We start from the raw sequence: 19,080 nt of genomic DNA, 5'->3' as shown, positions 1-19,080 counted from the left end.
ACTTTGGAGACCAAATACTGTATATACTGCACACAGCCAAAACAAGGGTATTTGGATATTTCAAGGTTGCTACAAAGAAACAGATTTATTTAATTGTACTTCATGAAATAGATACCCAAGTCTGTAAGGATAAAAGAAATGAGTTGTTTTTTTTCCTTGGTTTTCTAAAAACGGGTAAAGATTTCTTTTGTAAGCATTCCTCATTAAAATGCTTGTGATTGAATTCGTGTGAAAAATGACACTTTTCTTTAGCAGAAGAAGCGTGAAATTCACAAGTACAGCACTAGAGTTTATACAAGCTGTACACTAGTTTGGACAGTTAATTTAGAACACTTTACATTTGACATTGATATATAGGAATATCATCATATCTAATGAGGTACTACTTAAGTAGAACACTAGAATTTGATACATATATTGAAATGTATCTCCTGACTTGACCCTGAAAGTGTATTTTGGAATTCTGTTGTGATGTATGGCACTTTATTTGAACAATTCATAAGATCAATCAGAAAACTACCAGTATAATGACCAAGACACGTTTTTCCTATATTATATGAAGTTATGATTTTTTTCTCTCCAAACTCCCTGCTATCTCCTTAAAACAGGAGATTATAACCTGACTTTATTTTCAGGTTCAAAGAAGAGATCCATACAAGCGGTGCCTTTTGTCATGCAGTACCAGATGATGCCTGTGGTTTGAAGCCAAAATTCACCAAGCTATGCGTTTCATTCCTGTTTTAATTTTCTTTAAAACTACAGTATATAGTCCCCTATACACAATAACGAGACATAATTAAAAGATTTTCTAATGTTAACATCAAACCTTGTGTTGTAACAGCACATGATCAGAAGAAGCACTCATCTTTTCAAACTGCTGGCACGATGTATGTATAGTCATGCAAACTAATTGCTGAATAAAGAATAACCATCACAGTGGTAACCCACTACTTGCATTTCAAAGGACAATGAAAAACCTCATTCCGTAATGGCCCACCTAGGCCTTCATGCTGAATGAAAATAGCTATGTTTCCTTATGGTGCCAGTCCTTACACCAGCATTTGGTTTTTCAATTACAATGGTGAGTCATCCCATCCGTCATTTCCAGTTTCCCCAAGACTGATTGAGACTGTACCATAATTGCCTCATGGCTTCCTAAAATAGTTTTTATTTTAAATGCTCGCCTTTAATCAAGTCACTTCAGTTAAATGGCACTGCTTAATTACTAGTTTGGATCAATGATAGACACTCCTTTTATTTTATTTTTTTAACATTTCTTAAATGTGCTCCCTCCCCCGCTCTTTTGTCCATTTAAATATAGATAAAAAAGGACTGAAGCTCTCGGAAGGAATGCGAAATGGCTGACAGAAAAGCAGACCGACCGTACCGTTACCAAAGTCACTCCCCTTTAGTAGAATTACTAATATTTTATTTTCAGACTGTGGTATCATTGCTGGACCCTGAATGGCATCATCTAATAAGTTCTGGATTATACTATAAACCTTAACCTGCAGTTATTTTCCTCAGTTCACTCAGTTCACTCCACATCTGTCTGGTAGAAAAAAACACTGAACACTTAAATTCCGGGTGGTACATGTTTTGGTGGTTGGAAGCATTTAATTATGACAAACCAAAAATCTTTAACACTTTTTTTTTTGTCGAACCTATGTTTCAGTAAATGACGTAATGAGCGTGAGGCAATTAAGGACATTAGCTATCGTGTTTGCACCAGTAACTCTAACTGAGATAAAAAGCTTCTAGGTAAAAAGCAAAGATGGGCCTGCTGCAACAGTTCTGATATTCTGCTGCATTTGTGGCAACCCCAGTCGGGATTCCATCACCATCTGTCAGACATACTCCTTGCCCCGAGTTACTCTGCACCTACTACAAATATGGTAAATATCTCTACCCCAAACAAGCGACTCTCTTCAATGCAGAATTCAATGCTATTTGATGTCATCTACAGTAGGATTATGCCATTGTAATTGGCTCCCACTTGCTCCAAGTTGCTCCAAAGTCCAAGGTGGAATTTTACAGGACATTTTAAAAGTTTTGAAAGGCTCAGACTGCAGAACTGAAATCGCACAGAATCCTATTCTTGACTGATCTTTCATCAGCTCTCTTTTATATGCTAGTGCTATTAAAAAATGGCTGAGTTTGATTACCACACATAATCTGTATGCGTATTGGTTCCAAGAAATAAATTAAAAAAGCTATATTTGTAGATGGTTTCCTTATCATATAGTTAACACATTTTCAAAGAGAAGGCAAGGATACTGTATGTACAGGGCTCCCACTTTCTTACACAAACACATACAATATATTGTATGTATAAAGAATTCCTGTCTATCATATAGTATATACAAACTATGTGTCACATGGGCTTATAGCTCACCCTGTTTATACAAATAGCATAGCACTCAGCTGAGCAATATGAAGTAGAACTTCTCTTGAGTACTTCAAATGTACTGTAATTCAGCAAGCAGATCTAATAGTTTAACTATTAGATCGTTCACCTTGTGTAGATGTAGTAAAAAAAATTGCTCTGTTTGGTGCATCTAGCCCCAAGGAGGTTGAAATAGGCTCCTTTGTTTTCTTTAGACATTTGTTGTGTTGTTTTCACAGATTGTGCACCCTCATTCAGTCCCACTGTTTTTTTTAACCCTGGCTTTACACAGATGTCTGTTGTAAAACCTTTGTTTAACAAGACTGTGCTTCACATGCAGATACAGGAAATTTCCAGATACACTGACATTTTAACAGCAATGTTAACAACAATACACTCACAAATTAACAAATTACTTTTCTGTTTTCTTCTCTGTTACACTGTTAGACACATGTGGTACATGTTCTGATAAGTCTTTATCAGCTGTGATAGAAAAGGAAATAGTGTTTTATGGGAAAGATTTTCTTTTTTAGTTTAATTCCAGGGCAAGCATAGCAGATATAATATGATCTATATACTGTAGCTTCAATCAATATACAGTATGAATCAATTAGATATTATTTACTGAAGAAGCCAAGTGGTCTAAATACCTTTCTCTTGTTTGTAACCTACTTATGTTCTTATTTTTATGTCGAATTTTAATTTTATCTTTAGTATAAATAGAAAGCTCTAACCATCTGTTTGGAATTAAGAATGTTAGTAAGTAGCACATTTTCAATTGCATAGGAGAACAATTATACATTAATTTTGCAATTAAATTCAAGTAAGATCAAGATGAGTTTTAGAGTGAAATTCATTTTAATTTAACATTCATAAAAATTATGTTAATCAATTTTTTTAGAGTCGACCATGCATAATATTTTGTAGACATGGCAGATATTGAGTTTTACCACCAAAAATGTGATAGAGAATGTAATAAATCAATTTACAATGTATTTATAAAAGAACTTAAGAATAGTGCACATTTATGGAAAATACTTTGCTTCCTTCACCTAAAAATATCTTTGCAAACCAAATAACTAAACTTTTCACAGTAAGATCCTTGTTATTTGTCAGTCTCTACCCAGCAGTTACCCTTTTGAGCTTGGAACAAAGAAAAAGTTGGACAGGAATGCTTTTGTTTGTTTAGCCCCACTATAAGAAAAGCTTTAGATTTCTCCTTGTAATTATCCTTAAAAATACTTGTATGGAAGTGTTTTCATTCTCAATATTTCCAAATGACTTTGCGTGTGCAGACTCAATGAGGTGGGCATAGTAACACGTTGTCACATTTTTCTATAACATAAAATTGAAGACTCACGTAATTGCTCCTGTGGCATCTCAGTGAAACTAAAAATAGGAAACTGCAGAAGATGGAATGAACTGCACCATTCAAGACAGGAATCAAGAGTTATGCACAAAATAAAGCCTTGTTTTATCATTTAGGGGATGAACACGTACAGTAAAATTATTTTTTACAAAGTTGCAGTGCAAACATACCTAAGTATTGGCCTTCTATGAGTTTAGTTAATGAAAACATTAAATACAACTTGCAAGGATGAAGGAGGAATCAATTAACCTACATTTGAAAATGTTGTACTCTTAACAATAAGACTTAATAAATTAGTGAATAATTTTGTTTCAGATGTAGAATCCAGAAATGTATGTTTGCAAAAGTATTTGGAAGTACTGTACTTTTTATCTATACCATAACCTTATTTAAGAGTAACTCTCTAGAAATCAAATTAATCTAGGTTTTAATCTTTGTTTTTCCTATACATGCTGTATATACGTTTAGGACAAACTTAATTGTCTTCTTTTTTGGAATGCTTCTACAATCATAAGAGAAAAAAGGATGATTGTATCTAGAGCTGAGGATGCACTACTAGCCTCTCTGGACTGAAACAAACAACTCCAACAAACTGTTACATCACAACAAATATTGTTAAATGTTTTGTCAACATATTTGCAACCCAGATTATTCATTTTAAACAAGGAGATCAGAACAAAAATATTTACAGAAAGAAAGATTTCTTCTCTATATGAAAAAAGGTCTTATGATGTTTAAATTCTAACAATAATTATTTTGCTGCTGATGCTACAGAACATTCCACATGGGAATATGGCTTTTTAAAACCATGTCACAAGCATAAACTATTGGATGTCAAGGAGCCTGAAATAATTTTGAAAACACGTTCTGTGGGCACTTCAATTTTTCCACCTTGTTGTGAAGTACTTACAGTACATTTTTGTAAGCCATGAATCTTATATGGTGTTTGTGCCCAAATACACTTGACAACTGTTTTATGTTTTATATAACTTTTCTGAGGCAAACAATCATGTGACGTTTATGCACGTGAGAAATGTTTGTGGACCTACTTTCTGAGTAACATCTTCCTTAAACTGCAGACGACAGTAATGTAAGTAAATTATACCCTGCAAACCTCAAGAGTTTCCTGAAAATCAGGGCTTTTTAGTGAAAAAATGTTGGCCTTTACAAAACTGGTTTTCCTCAACTTCTGCACACTTTTGGGGAAACCCCAACAGAAACAGAATAAATCGCAATAGTTTACATAAGACCTTTTAACTGTGATGGACTCTTGTCATCCAGGGCATTTCCTGCCTTATGCACCTTGCTTGCTGGCATAGGCTCTGACTTCCCCGGGACCATGTACTAGATAAAGCAGTTGGAAAATGTGAGGATAAATGAATGACCTATTAATCATATATGAGGCCACATAAGTAATATAGGTCTTAGATATAGTGAATATACAAGGCTGTGCTGTCTAACCCAGAGACACAGATACTTTCAATACATTTACCCGTAATAAGGAAGTGAAAACAAAATCTTACTTAAGATTTTGACTTTTAAATCAGACAGAAGGTGGAATTCATAATAGGCTTTTGATATTTATCGTTAGAGTTTTACTTAATATTTCTTTACTCGATAAAATATATCCCATGAAAGCAATATATGAGAACTACTCACATTCAGTATTCAATAAAGTTCTGAAGTGACAGGATATACCTTATTTGTATAAATGAATCTGTTCATATTTATAATATTTACATAAAACATTTAAATGCAGCTCCACCAGTTTTTCTCTCTCTCTTTTCCCCACGTTTGTTTCTGTTCCATTATAGTATTGAATGCAACATTTTTTTTTCGTAAAACCCAGCCCTTCTCACAGCTATCCCTTTCCTGGTTAAAACAATGACATCACTGTGCTGTCTCTCTGCATCTCTTCATTAGTCACAGAGCTTCACAGCTAGTGAGAGAAACGCACAATAAACTATCTAGGAAACCAAGAGTGGAAACTAAACAAGTAACTTTGGGCAGATTTGGTGTTTACATGTTCCCTCCACAAAATAATATTGGGCTCTACACAGTCATTGTATAATTTATACAAACTGAGCCAAGTCTGTAAAGCACATTAACACATCTTGCTATGATCTCTGCAGTACTGTGGGCTAAAGTGGTCTGAACTATGAAATTATGAAGAGAAAACAATGCAGGGAATGATTGAGGAAAATAAAAAGCATCTGTCTGAAATGGTCAAATAAAAACATTTTGCCAGTGCCCACAGTGGTCAAGTTCAAGTGTGATTGGCTGTTCGGGTCATCAGAAGTATAGGCCCAATCTAATTAGCACATACTGTAAACGTCAACATGCCTGCATGGAATTTTCTTGGAGTTTTTCCTGCTCAGATTTTAACATCGTCAATGGATACAGTATGCTGTGTTCTAGCCAATATGTATTGAATGAATATCTAATGAACTCAAAATGAGAGAGCAGAAAGATCACATTTGAATTGATCACATCATATATACAGTACTGTAACTATACAAAAGAAAATTGTGACCTTAAAGAGTTAAAAATACATGAAAGTAAGTTTTCCAATATCATATTCAATGTATTTGTTATTCAATATGTGTTCATTTGTATCTGTTCAGTGTGTCTATAAGAATATTATCCAATGTAATACTACCCAATAAGCCCCTAAAGCTTCTTTATAATTCTAAACTTTTTAGTCCCTAAAATTAAACCCTAGCCCAGTTCTGCTTAATGTTAATGCTTCATTCTGATTGAGTATATAACTCTGGCACCACCAAGTGTTAGTTTTAGGGAACATCAGTAAAATCAAGTATGACATCATGGTAAATATTTCCTGAAATTAAAAATTAGCTTCCAACTTTCTTATTGCTTTTAATACATATAATACCTATTTATATACCTATAGATTACCCATATCTTTATTTTTTCCTCTCAGTCACTGAAGTTGAACCTAATCATAATTTCACTGATTATTTTGATCAAATCGCATTTAGCTATATGACAGTACCTCTCTTTCTATCACACTTTGGAAAGAAATTGGCCAGTGCATGTGCTTTTGCTTAGAACCATTGATCGTGAATATCACAATCACACTCTGGCAAGTACTAGCAGTTTTAAATAAATGCTCTTGATCTTTTTCCCCACTTTTTATTTCAAAATCCCAAATAATGTGTCAGCTTTTCCATATACGAGTACAATACGAGTACGCAAGGATATTGTTACAAATGAAAACTTGAGAAATGTCATTATGAAATGTTACAAAAACATGAGAAATATCAGGAACTGACCAAGCAGATAAATCAATAAGTAAGATTATCACCCAACTTCTAAAGATTTCTGCCATGTTTTTACCATTCAGGTTGGTATATTTAGAGGCACATGTGTTCTGTGGCACAGCTTTGGTGAAAACAGTAATAATTCAGGCACACTAGGTTAAAAAAAATATTTAAAATGTCAATACAAAACATAAACTGCACACATCATAAACACACAACATGCAAGTTATGCTATGTACAAGTTTTAAAAAAGCATCCCAAAGGCCTACATTCTAAACACATAGAAAAAAAAACAATTCTTAAAAGTCACAGTTCTACAAAGAACAAAAGAAGAGATGAACTGCTTTCTAAACTAAATAGAATACAACTTGCAGTTACTGTAAATCTCTTTCTGCAAACCTAGATTCCACCCAATTTTAACACAACATCTATAGACATTTACAATGCAAATACATCATAGGACATACAACATACAGTACAACACATAGAACATTATTGAGAAACAAGCTCACTGTTCCTCAGGCTGTGAGAGGAGGTCACAAACTGGGCTGCCAGTTCAATTGAGTTCCCTTTGCCCTCTCCCAGTAGACTTGGGAGCTATTGTGATCCTGGCAGGTGTGGGGATTCGGGGATTTGATTTGGTATTTTAGGGAAGAGTGTTTGTCTAATCCCGTAGTATTTCTCACAGTGCAACAGAAAGTACATCTCTGTCTCTCGTTCTCCCTGCTGGCGGTGGGAGCATTGTCTGTCTTTCCTAGCCTGTTAATCCGGATCACGGTCACCGAGGGGCACTCCTGTCTCCCCAGATGACACTTTTTATTTTTAAGATAAACGCGAGATAAACAACTGTAACGCTTACGGCCAACAGGTACTGTGTAAGAGCCGGCTTACCAGAGCAGGTGACGTCACCGCCCTTCCCAGTAATAGCAGGACCACAGCCCCTGGGCTGTGGAGAGATCTCTCTTTGGCTCACCGGGCTGGGTCCCTGTTGAGTGATGCAGGAGTCCTGGGTTCGAGCCCCTGACAGTGCATGGCCAACCTAATGCGGCAAGGGCGCCCACCTGAACCCCCGTCGCATTACACAACATTTGTTTGAAACCACTCCACAAATTTTCTCACATGCACGTATTCTCCAATATCACCACAACAAAACCATAAAGTTTGTTTCCACAGACATGACACTATTATGCAATAAACCAATAAATTAATGAACTAGCAGAATCCCAATAAAAAAAACCCGGCAACCCGGCAAGCACAGCATGTCAATATCATACATTTTTGCCAACAAAACCGCAAAAGCAAAAACCAGCAAATATATATATATACCAAGTTTTTACCTTATTCTGGAGCATGATATATATCCAAAATAACCCAGACTAGTTTATCTCAAGAGCTAGAGACTAGTAAACGTTATTGATTACGTAGTAAATGTTTGAAGAACGACCGCCAGAAATAAGGCAATTTGATTGGTATAAACCGCTGTCATTCATTGTATTTTCAGCCATTCAGAGCCCTAAGGGGGTGAGACTTCCTCTAGAAGCTTCAGGCTGCATTTTTAGCTGTCAATCATTGACTCAGAAGGGGTAATCAATCAGTATTTTATCAGTTTCTCATCAGTGCTCCTTTTTTTCCACACCAGAAGGCAAATCTGAGGTTTTTTTCATTGCATAACAGCAGATAAAGGCTCTCTAATAAGTGGCTAGGCAGCCAGGTGTGTCCCAGTTTCTATGGCCAGACAGTGGTCACTGAGCCTATACTTCATCAGGGTCTGTTCCTTTTGCTGTTTCTTGGTCAAATATTATAAGACAGCATGTACTGTCTGTTTATGGTTCATGTTTCAGGAGCTTTCCAGTTTGTGTTGTTTTTGTGTTCTGATGTGTGTGGTGATTTGGTTGACTCTGATTTGGGGTGCTCTACAAGTGCTTTCCTGAGGCTGGCTAGTGTCAGTGTGGTTCAGGGCAGTGTGCTTCAGGACCAGCTGGCTCAGATGGCTCTTCTTTGGGCTCAGATCTCGGCTCAGCAGGGTCTTGTGGTAGAAGGAGTTTTGGTCACTGCTTTTTAGATGTAGCCAATACTTTATTGCTCTCCTCTGTATGATGATTAGTAATGGATAACAAGTGTATATCATATACTGTACTCTGCAAAACATCATCACTTATAAATCATACACTTTGGTTCTCTGTACCAAAATGATGATGATGTCTTGGCTCAAACCAGTGTGGAAACAAGAGGCAGGGTACAAAAATGAAACATCTGCATTTTGAGCTTTTACTAAAAAAATCTGTATTTGACATTTGAACATGGAGGACTAGATTCTCCAATTGGTCCAGCTCCCCTTCACTGTCGTTTTGTAAAACCAATAAAAGCTGTTGAAACTGAACAACACAAAGGTGTACTAACAGCTTAATCTAATACGTGGTCATGGGTGAGCTGGAGCCTATCCCAGCAAGCAACAGGCACAAGGTAGGATACACCTTAGACAAGATGTCAGTCCACGGCAGGGCACATACAGACATAAATAAAGACATCCTCACTCCAGTTTTTTTAGAAGCCAATTAACCTACTGTTTTCTCAGAAGCCAATTAACCTACCAGTATGTCTTTGGGCTGTGGGACGAAACCAGAGGGCCCAGGGGAAATCCACATCAACACATGGAGAATGTACAAACTTGATAACATACAGTAGCACCCCAGGTCCAGAATTCAACCCAGGGTTGTCCAGTACTGCGAGGCAACAATACTAACCACTGTACCCCCATGGCATCCCAATGGCAATCATAAACCAAATATTAAAAATCATTACTGTTATGAGCAAATAAATATCATGGAGATACTATCCAAATAAAAAGCAATATAAAAAAACAGAGCTGACTGGATGCACACAATATAATCCAAAATATATTTATTATTTCACAAACTGTCAACATTTCAACACAAATGCTTTCATTAGGACAAACATATTTGGTTCTCTAGGAATCCACTCTATAGATATTTCCCCAGCCCTTCATGTTTTTCTGAGCCACAGCTGTTAATGTGTTAGGTTTATGCTTTGTCAACTCTTTTAGATCCTGACTTTCTAGTGTTAAACTAAGCACTTGAGTATGACACATGCAGGAAACATGCATCTCAGGAAACACTTGTCAGAGGGTAATAAACTGCTGTAAACTGTAGGTATCCTTCCTGTACTTGACTGTTTCCAAAGCATTGAACATATGAACCCAAGATTAAATTAACTGTAATTCCTGCTAAACCTCTGGGTATGTTTATGTAACTTTCCACTCCAAACCAAAGTTACTATTTAGCAGATTAATACAAAATTTAAAGTTTTATTTTAAAATTAAACAATTGAATCCAAGTTCCTTTCTTACAAAGACATTAATAAAAAACCTCTTAAAATGAATTAGTTGAAAGGTATGAGCTCATATTTAAAGCTGTGTTTATTATTGTTCAGCATGTCATAATTTGCATACAAGTGTTGAACAGGTAATAGTTATGAAACTGGCTCACTTTTGCTTTTAAGTAAGGGATTACAGTTTACAATGTTTTAAATACCTGTAACATCTTTAAACCAATACAAACACAACAAAAATACATATTTTCATCCTTATTTTTAAATATAAAACAAAACGGAAACTCATGAATATAATAAAACAAAACATTCAAAGCGATAAATACAGGAACGTAACATCTGGTGAAAACAGCTTTTAGATAAAGATAAAGAGAAACAGTAATTTTTGCACAAAATACAGGCTAGTAACAGAATGCAGTAAAATAAAACATCCTTCTATAACTCACATCTCTCTACTGCATGCTTTTGAGTGTATCCAATTCTCAGAGCTTATATTTGGTATCCCAAACATCATGAAACTACACATATTCCACTTAAATATATTCTTTCAAGTTGTATAAATATAAGCAACTTTGTAAAGTACATTTTTTAAGGTAAATTGTATTTTGAAGCTGCAGTTTTATATGATCTATAGGTTTTCTCAAATCAGCCTTTGGGTTTATTTAAATAAGCTTCTTTTTAGTATATTAATGTTTTGTGAATGTCTAGCTTGGACTGAGTATCAAGCCATCAAGATGAAATGGGGTAATTTAGAGACAGGTAAAGGATGGTATTTATTGTGGTATTTACAGGTTTAGTACATAAAGATGCTTTTGAATTTTCAGATATTAAAGTCAATCAGTTCTTCACATTATTTTCTTGTCTTTTAAAACGAATGGTTTACTAACCCTTTAATGGTATTCTCTTGACTCTATAAACCAGGGGGTGTCCAGTACTGGTCCTAGATGGCCCATCTGTCTACAGCTTTTCAAGGTCTCTTCAAAGCAGCAGCTGTGAGGAGCTGGGAGAACCTCATTAAGGTAATAATGAGCCGATTGAGCTCAAGGAGAACAGCTGAGCTCAAACAACTGAACTGAGCTGGAATGAAAACCTGCAGACGCACAGACTCTCCTGAGCCAGGATTCCTCAACGATGTTATAGGCAGATCTCAGTAGTTGCCATTAAAAGCTATTTGTACTCTTTGTAGTTTTTGTTGCCAGTTATGTAAATTCCACTAACTATTAACATTGCATATTCCCACCTCAAATTGACAGACAGTTACGTTCATAGTTACAATATCCAAAGCCACTCTAATATATCTTTTACACCCAAAATGTAAGTCTCAAACTGTTCTTGAGTTTTTGGGAAGCTCTTCCCATTAGATTTCACACAATTTCTTGGACTTTGCAAACATAAATTAAAACAAAATTAATCCAGGTGCAGTAAAACAGCATTACGTGGGTGTAACCAAAATGTCCTTCTAAAGTGCCCTCTTCATGACTTTCCATTACTGGTTGCTTTCAAAGAACATGAAGTCCTAAAGACAAAAAAAAGACAGTATGTTCACACAAAAGATAAAAAATGCACATCTTCACTTAACATACTGTGATGTGCAGTGTCCCTCAGGATCCAGCACAAGCAAAAACATAATTGGATAAAATATGGATTGCTAATTGGTTAAGCATGCACTCAAGACTAGTCAATCTATGTCACAGTTTATTGCCAAAATAATTAATTTTATTCTGATGTACTTACAATCAGAAAACAGGCACCAATCAGTACTGCTTTCATTCTGACGTCAAGATCTAAAGGAAACTGAACTCCAAAGTTATCTGCGTCTGTGAAAGCTTCTCGAAGGAGCCCAGTCCACTGCTTACTGATCCTGCCAATTTTAGCTGTTTCATCTAAAGTCAAAACCTGCACCATAAAAGACAGTTAGGACAATGACACTCCATTCTAATTTTTAATTCGATGAGTGTGATTTACATGTTTACTAATGTACATTTACACATACAGATCCAAGTAGAAAACACCTTTCTTATTATACTGGCTTAATAGAATTATAAAGGTTCTAATAGAAATTCGGAAGGAAGGTTAAGTCCTAATCTCTCACTTCTGCTTGCCTGTGTACATAGGTTTCACACCCGGAACTTCCCTTAGCATGTAAACCTCCCGCTAGCCCTCCTACACCCCTGCGAAAACTCACCAGCTCAATACTCAGAGTATGGTATGGGTGGTCTCATTTTACAGCAAGGCTGCCAAAATGTTCCTCCTCCAGGAAAGCTACTCCAAATTTTCTTGCAAATCTAGTCTTTCTCGTCTATTACAATCTAGCCAAATTACTGAATCAAAATGTTAAGAACCTGGTGTCAAGATAATAGACTGTCTCAGTGGTTGGCAATGAGTGGCTTATTAATTCCACACTTTTAGTTCCAACACTTTTCAATGTATTTTAAATATATACAATGTATAAACAGATTTCACTGTTCAGGATGGGATGCTAATTATTATTGAATACATCATATTGAATATATTATTTCGGAAAACAATACCTCAAAGTCAATGTCTGGCAAGCAGTTCCAACCACAGAAAGGACCCGAAAGTTTCAGAACTGGCTCCTTTCTCTCATTCTGAATGGTGAATTTGGGAAAGAAAGGGTGCCAAGTTTGAACAACATATCCAACAGTATTTCCAGGAGGTGATTGAATTTCTAACTGTGGAGGGAAAAAAAGGCAGCAAATGAACAACTCTGATCTAATAAACAGTTAATCCTACTGAACAATATAATTAGAAAGAAGAAAAAAACGGCTGTCATAGTTCATTAAAACTTATTACAATATGTTAACATAAACTGACTTGATTAATTAGGCAAAGCAACTTTGTCATTATAGCCAGACCCATTTTTTTTACGATTTTGGCATTTTTACTATAATCACATCTTTCCTTGGCTGTTTTATATTTCTAACTTGGCAAGCACATGGGAAAGCTTTTGTTCTGATGAGACACATGGCATATAAATGAAATGCATACTGTACATTTAATTTGTTCTTCTCAATTTTCTACATACTGAAAAGACAAAAATCCTGCCATACAGAAAGAAATGACGAGATTTTAAGGATTCTTGTACCTCTTGAAGACAGCATGGACAACAGCAACGATCGCAGTTCAATGGTCTGGTCACACTTATTACTTCTTGTCCAAAGTTATCCAAAACATGTATAGTAAAAGACCGCAAGGGTCCACAGCACTGGCGAGTTAGGCAGTCATTTTCCTCCACTGCATAGAAGACATTCTGTCCCAACACATTTTTAATTTCATATTTGTTGTTGCTCTCAAAGCCTACAAGAGCTGAAACAAAAAGAGCACAAGGGGTTCTGTTTTCCCGGAATCCATTCATCCAGCAATTATTTTTGCTAAAAGGTTGCTGAAACCTTGAACCTGTTCCAGAAGCAAAGAGCGATGGTTGAGACCACATCCTAGATGGGACACCATGTTACAGAGCACATACACACAAGTACACAGAGACAAACTTAAAGACCTCAAGTATCCTAGTTAATAAGAACATTCAGATTCCAGACAGAATGTGTCCAGGTCTATGACCAAACCCAGGGACCTACTGTAGAACTGAGAGTAAGGGGTGCTAACTGGCACCATTGTCACCCATTTTCTAAATCAGAGTTTATAATTATTTCAATCTAAGCAATTTAGCTCAAAAACACTTTCAAGTACAGCCTTACTTCAACAGGCAATTTCTTAGTCTTTTCTTAGTCCAAATAACTATTAGGCGATGAAAGAAGACTGATTTAAACGTGTCTAAAAATTAATGTGCATGCAATGTGTAGACAAAAAAACAATGAACTCAGATGTTACAGACTCTATCATAAGCAGCATTGAATTTTCTAGCACAACCTCAGAAGTTAAGTACATGGAAAAAGAAACCAGGGTGTTGCTGTAAACCATGTTGGTGGACCAGCAGGCGAAACCCACCACTGAAAACCAGTGCCCCACTCTGGTGACTGGGGACACTGTGCTGTAGCAGGTGCAGCAGTATTAAACGTCTTAAAATGTCTTAAGCCCAGGGTCCTGAATAATGTCTGCTATGGGCTTGCACACACTGGCCTACCTAAAGTTTTCCTTTAATTCACTTTGTGAAACAATTTTGTTCTCTTCCGCCCTTGTAGTAGGGATGCTGGTGCACTCCTGCCAGGTGAGTGCTGCACTTCAGTGATGAAGTGATTCTCTGCCCACCTTGATATACAGTATGCATAACGTCTTTGAGATCCTTTGCAATGACAAGTGCTATATTGTATCCAATTAAGCCATACATCTCAAAAAGCTGGTTATTTCTGGCAATGGTCACAATAACCCAGAGCCTATCCCAGTTGGAGGGCAAACACAATGAATATAACAGTTGCATATTTTTATTTTATTTTTTGGCTTTAATTTAGACTGCTGAAAAGAGTGTAAATAGCACAGAAATTGCATTGTGCCATCATTCTCCCAATACAGACACACACATAGTTTTAGTGTCAATATATTCTGGTCACAATACCTTCCACAAGCTCCACTTTTTGCTGAACAAGCAACTGGTCAATCTGCGAGGAAAATGGAAAATCATTTTCAAAGACAGAGGTTTCATTCAGTACCTTTTGTTCAGATTTACCATTAGGTTCAAAGCTCAAATTTCAATACAGGATCACCATATAATTGTGTTTCTGCATAAAGGAGCTAAAACACTGGGTGAAAAGTAGACCTATATAACAGTAGAATAATATATCTATTACTTTTGCACAACAGCATACAGCATACAGTATATGAGCAAATCAATAAGTGATGATAAACATCACCTGAGTCAGGTATTCCAGTCCAGGGGGACAGCCTGGCATAGCTGGGGGTGCTGGCAACATTACGTATGCAGTCGTGGTAACGAATCCTGAGGGACAGAGAGAGGGGAATGCTGCAGATGCTTTTTGCTTTTGCCTTTGTAGTTGGCTGAAAGCATGAAATAGTTTGTGTTAGCTTACATGTCAGTATAACAGATGTCAACTTTATAACAACTATAACAGAACCATGTAATACGGGTTTCACACAATACAGCATATTTCAGCTCTTCGACTCAGTAGAGGCCAAACAATAGATTATTAAAATGCAAACATAACTGGAAATGTTCCAGGATGCCAGGGTTCACACTTGCAAAATCACATACGAACTCAAACACAAAGATTGCATGAAACTACACAGCAGGTAATTGAACCCACAGTGTAAATAATTTAGAGCTGAAATAAAATTTACTTTTGTAAAATAATATTGTCCATTTTCCACACATTTAGAAAGAACAATAAGTGTTTGTGGACTTCATGTTACAGTATATGCTTGCACTACTCAATTAGTGCTTATAAGCGACACCTTACCATGCTGTAATGGTGAATATCACATTTTTCCTCTACTTGATGCTCTTAGAGTAGCTGAGTAGTAATTGGTGTACTCTTTGAAGGGAGTATAGCATGGAATTTACATATAATCTTGTTTAAAACTCATTCTACTCTTTATATATTACAGGTCTGCCCACTGACTTGTTAATAGAAATTCCTTAATTAAAGAAATACAAATTAGTTATCACTTACTTGATAAAATGCAATACTTTTACTGCAAACTATTACAGCTAATAACAATTCAATTAAAAAGAGTAAATTTGTATTTTGTATTTGTTCAATATTTAATATTCACTATTTTTCATATATTCTCCTCTGAAAAGGACAACTAGCACCATCTGGTGTTGACATTTAGTTCTGCTAGCACTCACTCACCTAGCTGGTATCTGACACCTATTTACCTCAGCTTACTTATACATGAGCACATGTCAAAGCAATATTTAAATAACAATATTAGTTATAAATAACTCCGGCTGTTACATGTTACACACAGGTATAAAGTCTTCCAGCGACTGTGCATCGGGAATGGAGACTTAAATAACCACTGTACGAGTTCCAAACTAAAATCATATACTGTATGGTGAATGGCCAAGCTGTCAGGATTTCAGTTTGACATCACATCTAAATTCCCAGTGCCCATGCTAGGGCCTTGTTTTCTTTCATACATTCTGGTACAGATGGAAGAGCGCCTCCTACTGCTCTTCGAGAAAGGCTTGCAGCAGCATGCTGGTTTTCCTTGCAGATCTTTCATCACAAAAAGCCTTAGTCTTTCTTAGCTTGTCAGATCTGATGAGGTCAGGTAACAAGGGGGGAACACTGTATATGTAGTATCTTTGCTGAAAATCTTACCCTTTAGCTCCGACAGCTGTGTCTCATGTGTTTCTTTTTTTCATTTATTTGCAGTACCTGTAGTAATGTCCAGCATTGGTTAAAGAATTATGTGCATTGTTCCAGTATTTTCTACATAGTCCACATCTAGCCAGATTTGTTGCTATTTGTAATGCTCCATCCCAATGCTCAATTGCATTATTTCCTAGCAAAATCAACAACTATTTTCCAAGAGTCATTTAAGAAATTAATGAATTTGCTCTTTGTGGCAGAAACAACATACAGTACATAAAATAATCTGCTCCACCACCATGCAACACACTAGCAGCAATGATGTCATTACTGCCAGCCTAGCTACACCAGGTCAAACGCAAATCATCATTGGTCAGATGATTAAAAAACTTTGCAGCTGTACAGTTCAAACATAATGGTTCATAGCAACATAGGCACGTTGCCATATTATCTAAAAAACAGTCACTACTGATTTGGGGATAATCAATTGGAAACAATATTTTTTTAATGAAGGCAACGTGCCTATCGCGCTAACGAAGGGCTTTGGCCCCTGTGTAAAGTAACATTGAGAGCTATTATCATGACGAATCTAATTACCCCCAAATAGCATTGTTTTGTATCTTTATCTAAAAGAACAGTCTCAACAGGTGGTATTCCTTTCACATTTGATGGACATACTGTAACATTTCGTCATCTCGTCGCTAACCATCGTGTGCTCAGTGTGGCCTTTCCATATATTTTTATTTAACTACAGTACATGCTGTAAAAACATCACAACAATAAGGCTCAAACATTCAATATAACAACATTGAGTCATGAAAGTTTGTTTTAATATCGTGTTACAAAAATTGAAAATTTGCCTTGTCATTGTTCTTAATTGTAACATGATGTACTGTGTTACTGCTGCTACTACTACTAATAATAATAAACTTACTGTCTCGATCACATCAGTTATATTAATATGCTAGTTGGATTAATTTAAACCGTTAGTTTCACACGTTTATTGCGCACTAGAATTGCAGTCGAGATATTACATTTTACGGTTTTTTATATTTTCCACCGCGCACGATTGGTCATATAATGTCCAATGACTACGAGGTTATTTCATCGAATTTCCCGTTAGCCAATCCCTTAGATGCACCTGCGTGAATTCCTGTCACAGTGAAAGAAGCACATACAGTAAACGCGCTGGCCCACTTAAAGCACATTTCTCAGACATTTATTTCACTCTTTGGATTACATTTCTATACAATGCGTGAAATACAGCAATCTCCACCAAGAACTGTTCATGTACTGTATCATATTGGGAAAAGACGTGTTTAGCACCACCTACTTATATACTGTATATCTTCATGGTTTTAGTCATACATGAGAGCTTGAAAGGGTATGCATCAGATGCATCAATTTTTTAAATACTACAATATAGTAAACTACCCACTGAAATTTAGACAGTACATAAAAAACAAGCATACTCACCAATAAACACAAGGTAGTGGTGCAAAATTAAATCACAATGTCTTTTATTTTCTTTTAGCTGTTCATTCCAAAGAAAAACGCCACTACCTTGCAACAGTGTAACGGATCGACACCAGAGCCTTGAAGCCTCATTCTAAGGTCTAATAATAAGACATACAGGAAATGCAATCAATAACTGAAACATCGAGCACAAACCGCTAGAATAATCCAGATATTCCCCCCGTTTAAACCGCAATATAATTTGGTTTGATGCTCTGAGTATCTGTAGTAAGAAAATATAGCTATTTTCCTGCAGAAAAAATGAAAAGAACTTACATGAGCAATTCTAAAGATCGCTGTGGAATACACTGCTGTTGTTTTTTTTGTCAGAAACGTTTAATCCTCAAGTAATCCTCAATTCTTATCCTGAGGGATCACTAGTTTCTAATACGCAGGTCCTTTGATCTTCGATATTTATAAGTGTTTTTAACTTATATGCTTATTTGGTTAAGGGTTATTTATTCTGATTTGACTTTAAAAATCGTTAGCTAAAGTACAATTCTTGATTTCCTAATGCCTCAACAAGCAAACCTATAATCTCCTCAATTTGTTAAGAATGTTCACAGGCATTTTTGACAAAAATGCGGTCAAAAGGAACCCGTATTATAATGAAAACACACAGATGCCAATAACAATGCACCAGACAATCCCACAGTGTTTTTTTTCTTAAATCTGGTTGGTCACATTTGATTTCACATTCCTGAATGAAGTCAGTACTGAAACACACGTATTAGTACAGTGTTGGTACCAAATTACAAATTCCAGTGAACTTTTGCTGAAAGCAAATATGAAAATAAGGATAGAAATATTTAAATAAATTAGCACGTGATTAAGAACTCAGTTGGAGCAAAATTCAGGAGACAGGGGACCAGGATACAGAACCATTAAATTGAATAGAAACATCTTTTAAAATAAAGAAAACAGAAATGG

At 36.0% G+C, this 19,080-nt stretch overlaps 1 protein-coding gene across 5 annotated transcripts; it reads right to left on the bottom strand.

Annotated features, from left to right (window-relative positions):
* Positions 1 to 9,920: 9,920 nt before the first annotated feature.
* On the bottom strand, positions 9,921 to 18,891 carry LOC102692230 (phospholipid scramblase 1-like). 5 transcript variants are annotated; one of them, XM_015361060.2, is made up of 9 exons: positions 18,427 to 18,891; positions 18,112 to 18,251; positions 16,645 to 16,701; positions 15,211 to 15,296; positions 14,916 to 14,958; positions 13,491 to 13,711; positions 12,916 to 13,077; positions 12,119 to 12,280; positions 9,921 to 11,900 (listed from the first exon to the last, which is right to left on the bottom strand). In XM_015361060.2, the coding sequence occupies exons 4-9, from the start codon at positions 15,268 to 15,270 to the stop codon at positions 11,871 to 11,873; spliced, it is 678 nt and encodes a 225-aa protein (XP_015216546.1). In that variant the 5' UTR covers positions 15,271 to 15,296; positions 16,645 to 16,701; positions 18,112 to 18,251; positions 18,427 to 18,891; the 3' UTR covers positions 9,921 to 11,870. The 5 variants fall into 5 exon arrangements, with proteins under 5 accessions (XP_015216546.1, XP_015216545.1, XP_006637767.1 ...); XM_015361059.2 differs by having other exon boundaries at positions 15,211 to 15,355; positions 18,427 to 18,888; XM_006637704.3 differs by lacking the exon at positions 16,645 to 16,701 and having other exon boundaries at positions 18,427 to 18,890.
* Between the last annotated feature and the right edge of the window lie 189 nt (positions 18,892 to 19,080).

This window comes from Lepisosteus oculatus, chromosome 13, assembly GCF_040954835.1.
Source record: "Lepisosteus oculatus isolate fLepOcu1 chromosome 13, fLepOcu1.hap2, whole genome shotgun sequence".
Lineage (NCBI taxonomy): Eukaryota > Metazoa > Chordata > Actinopteri > Semionotiformes > Lepisosteidae > Lepisosteus > Lepisosteus oculatus.
This window is presented reverse-complemented; position numbering and strand designations above follow the sequence as displayed.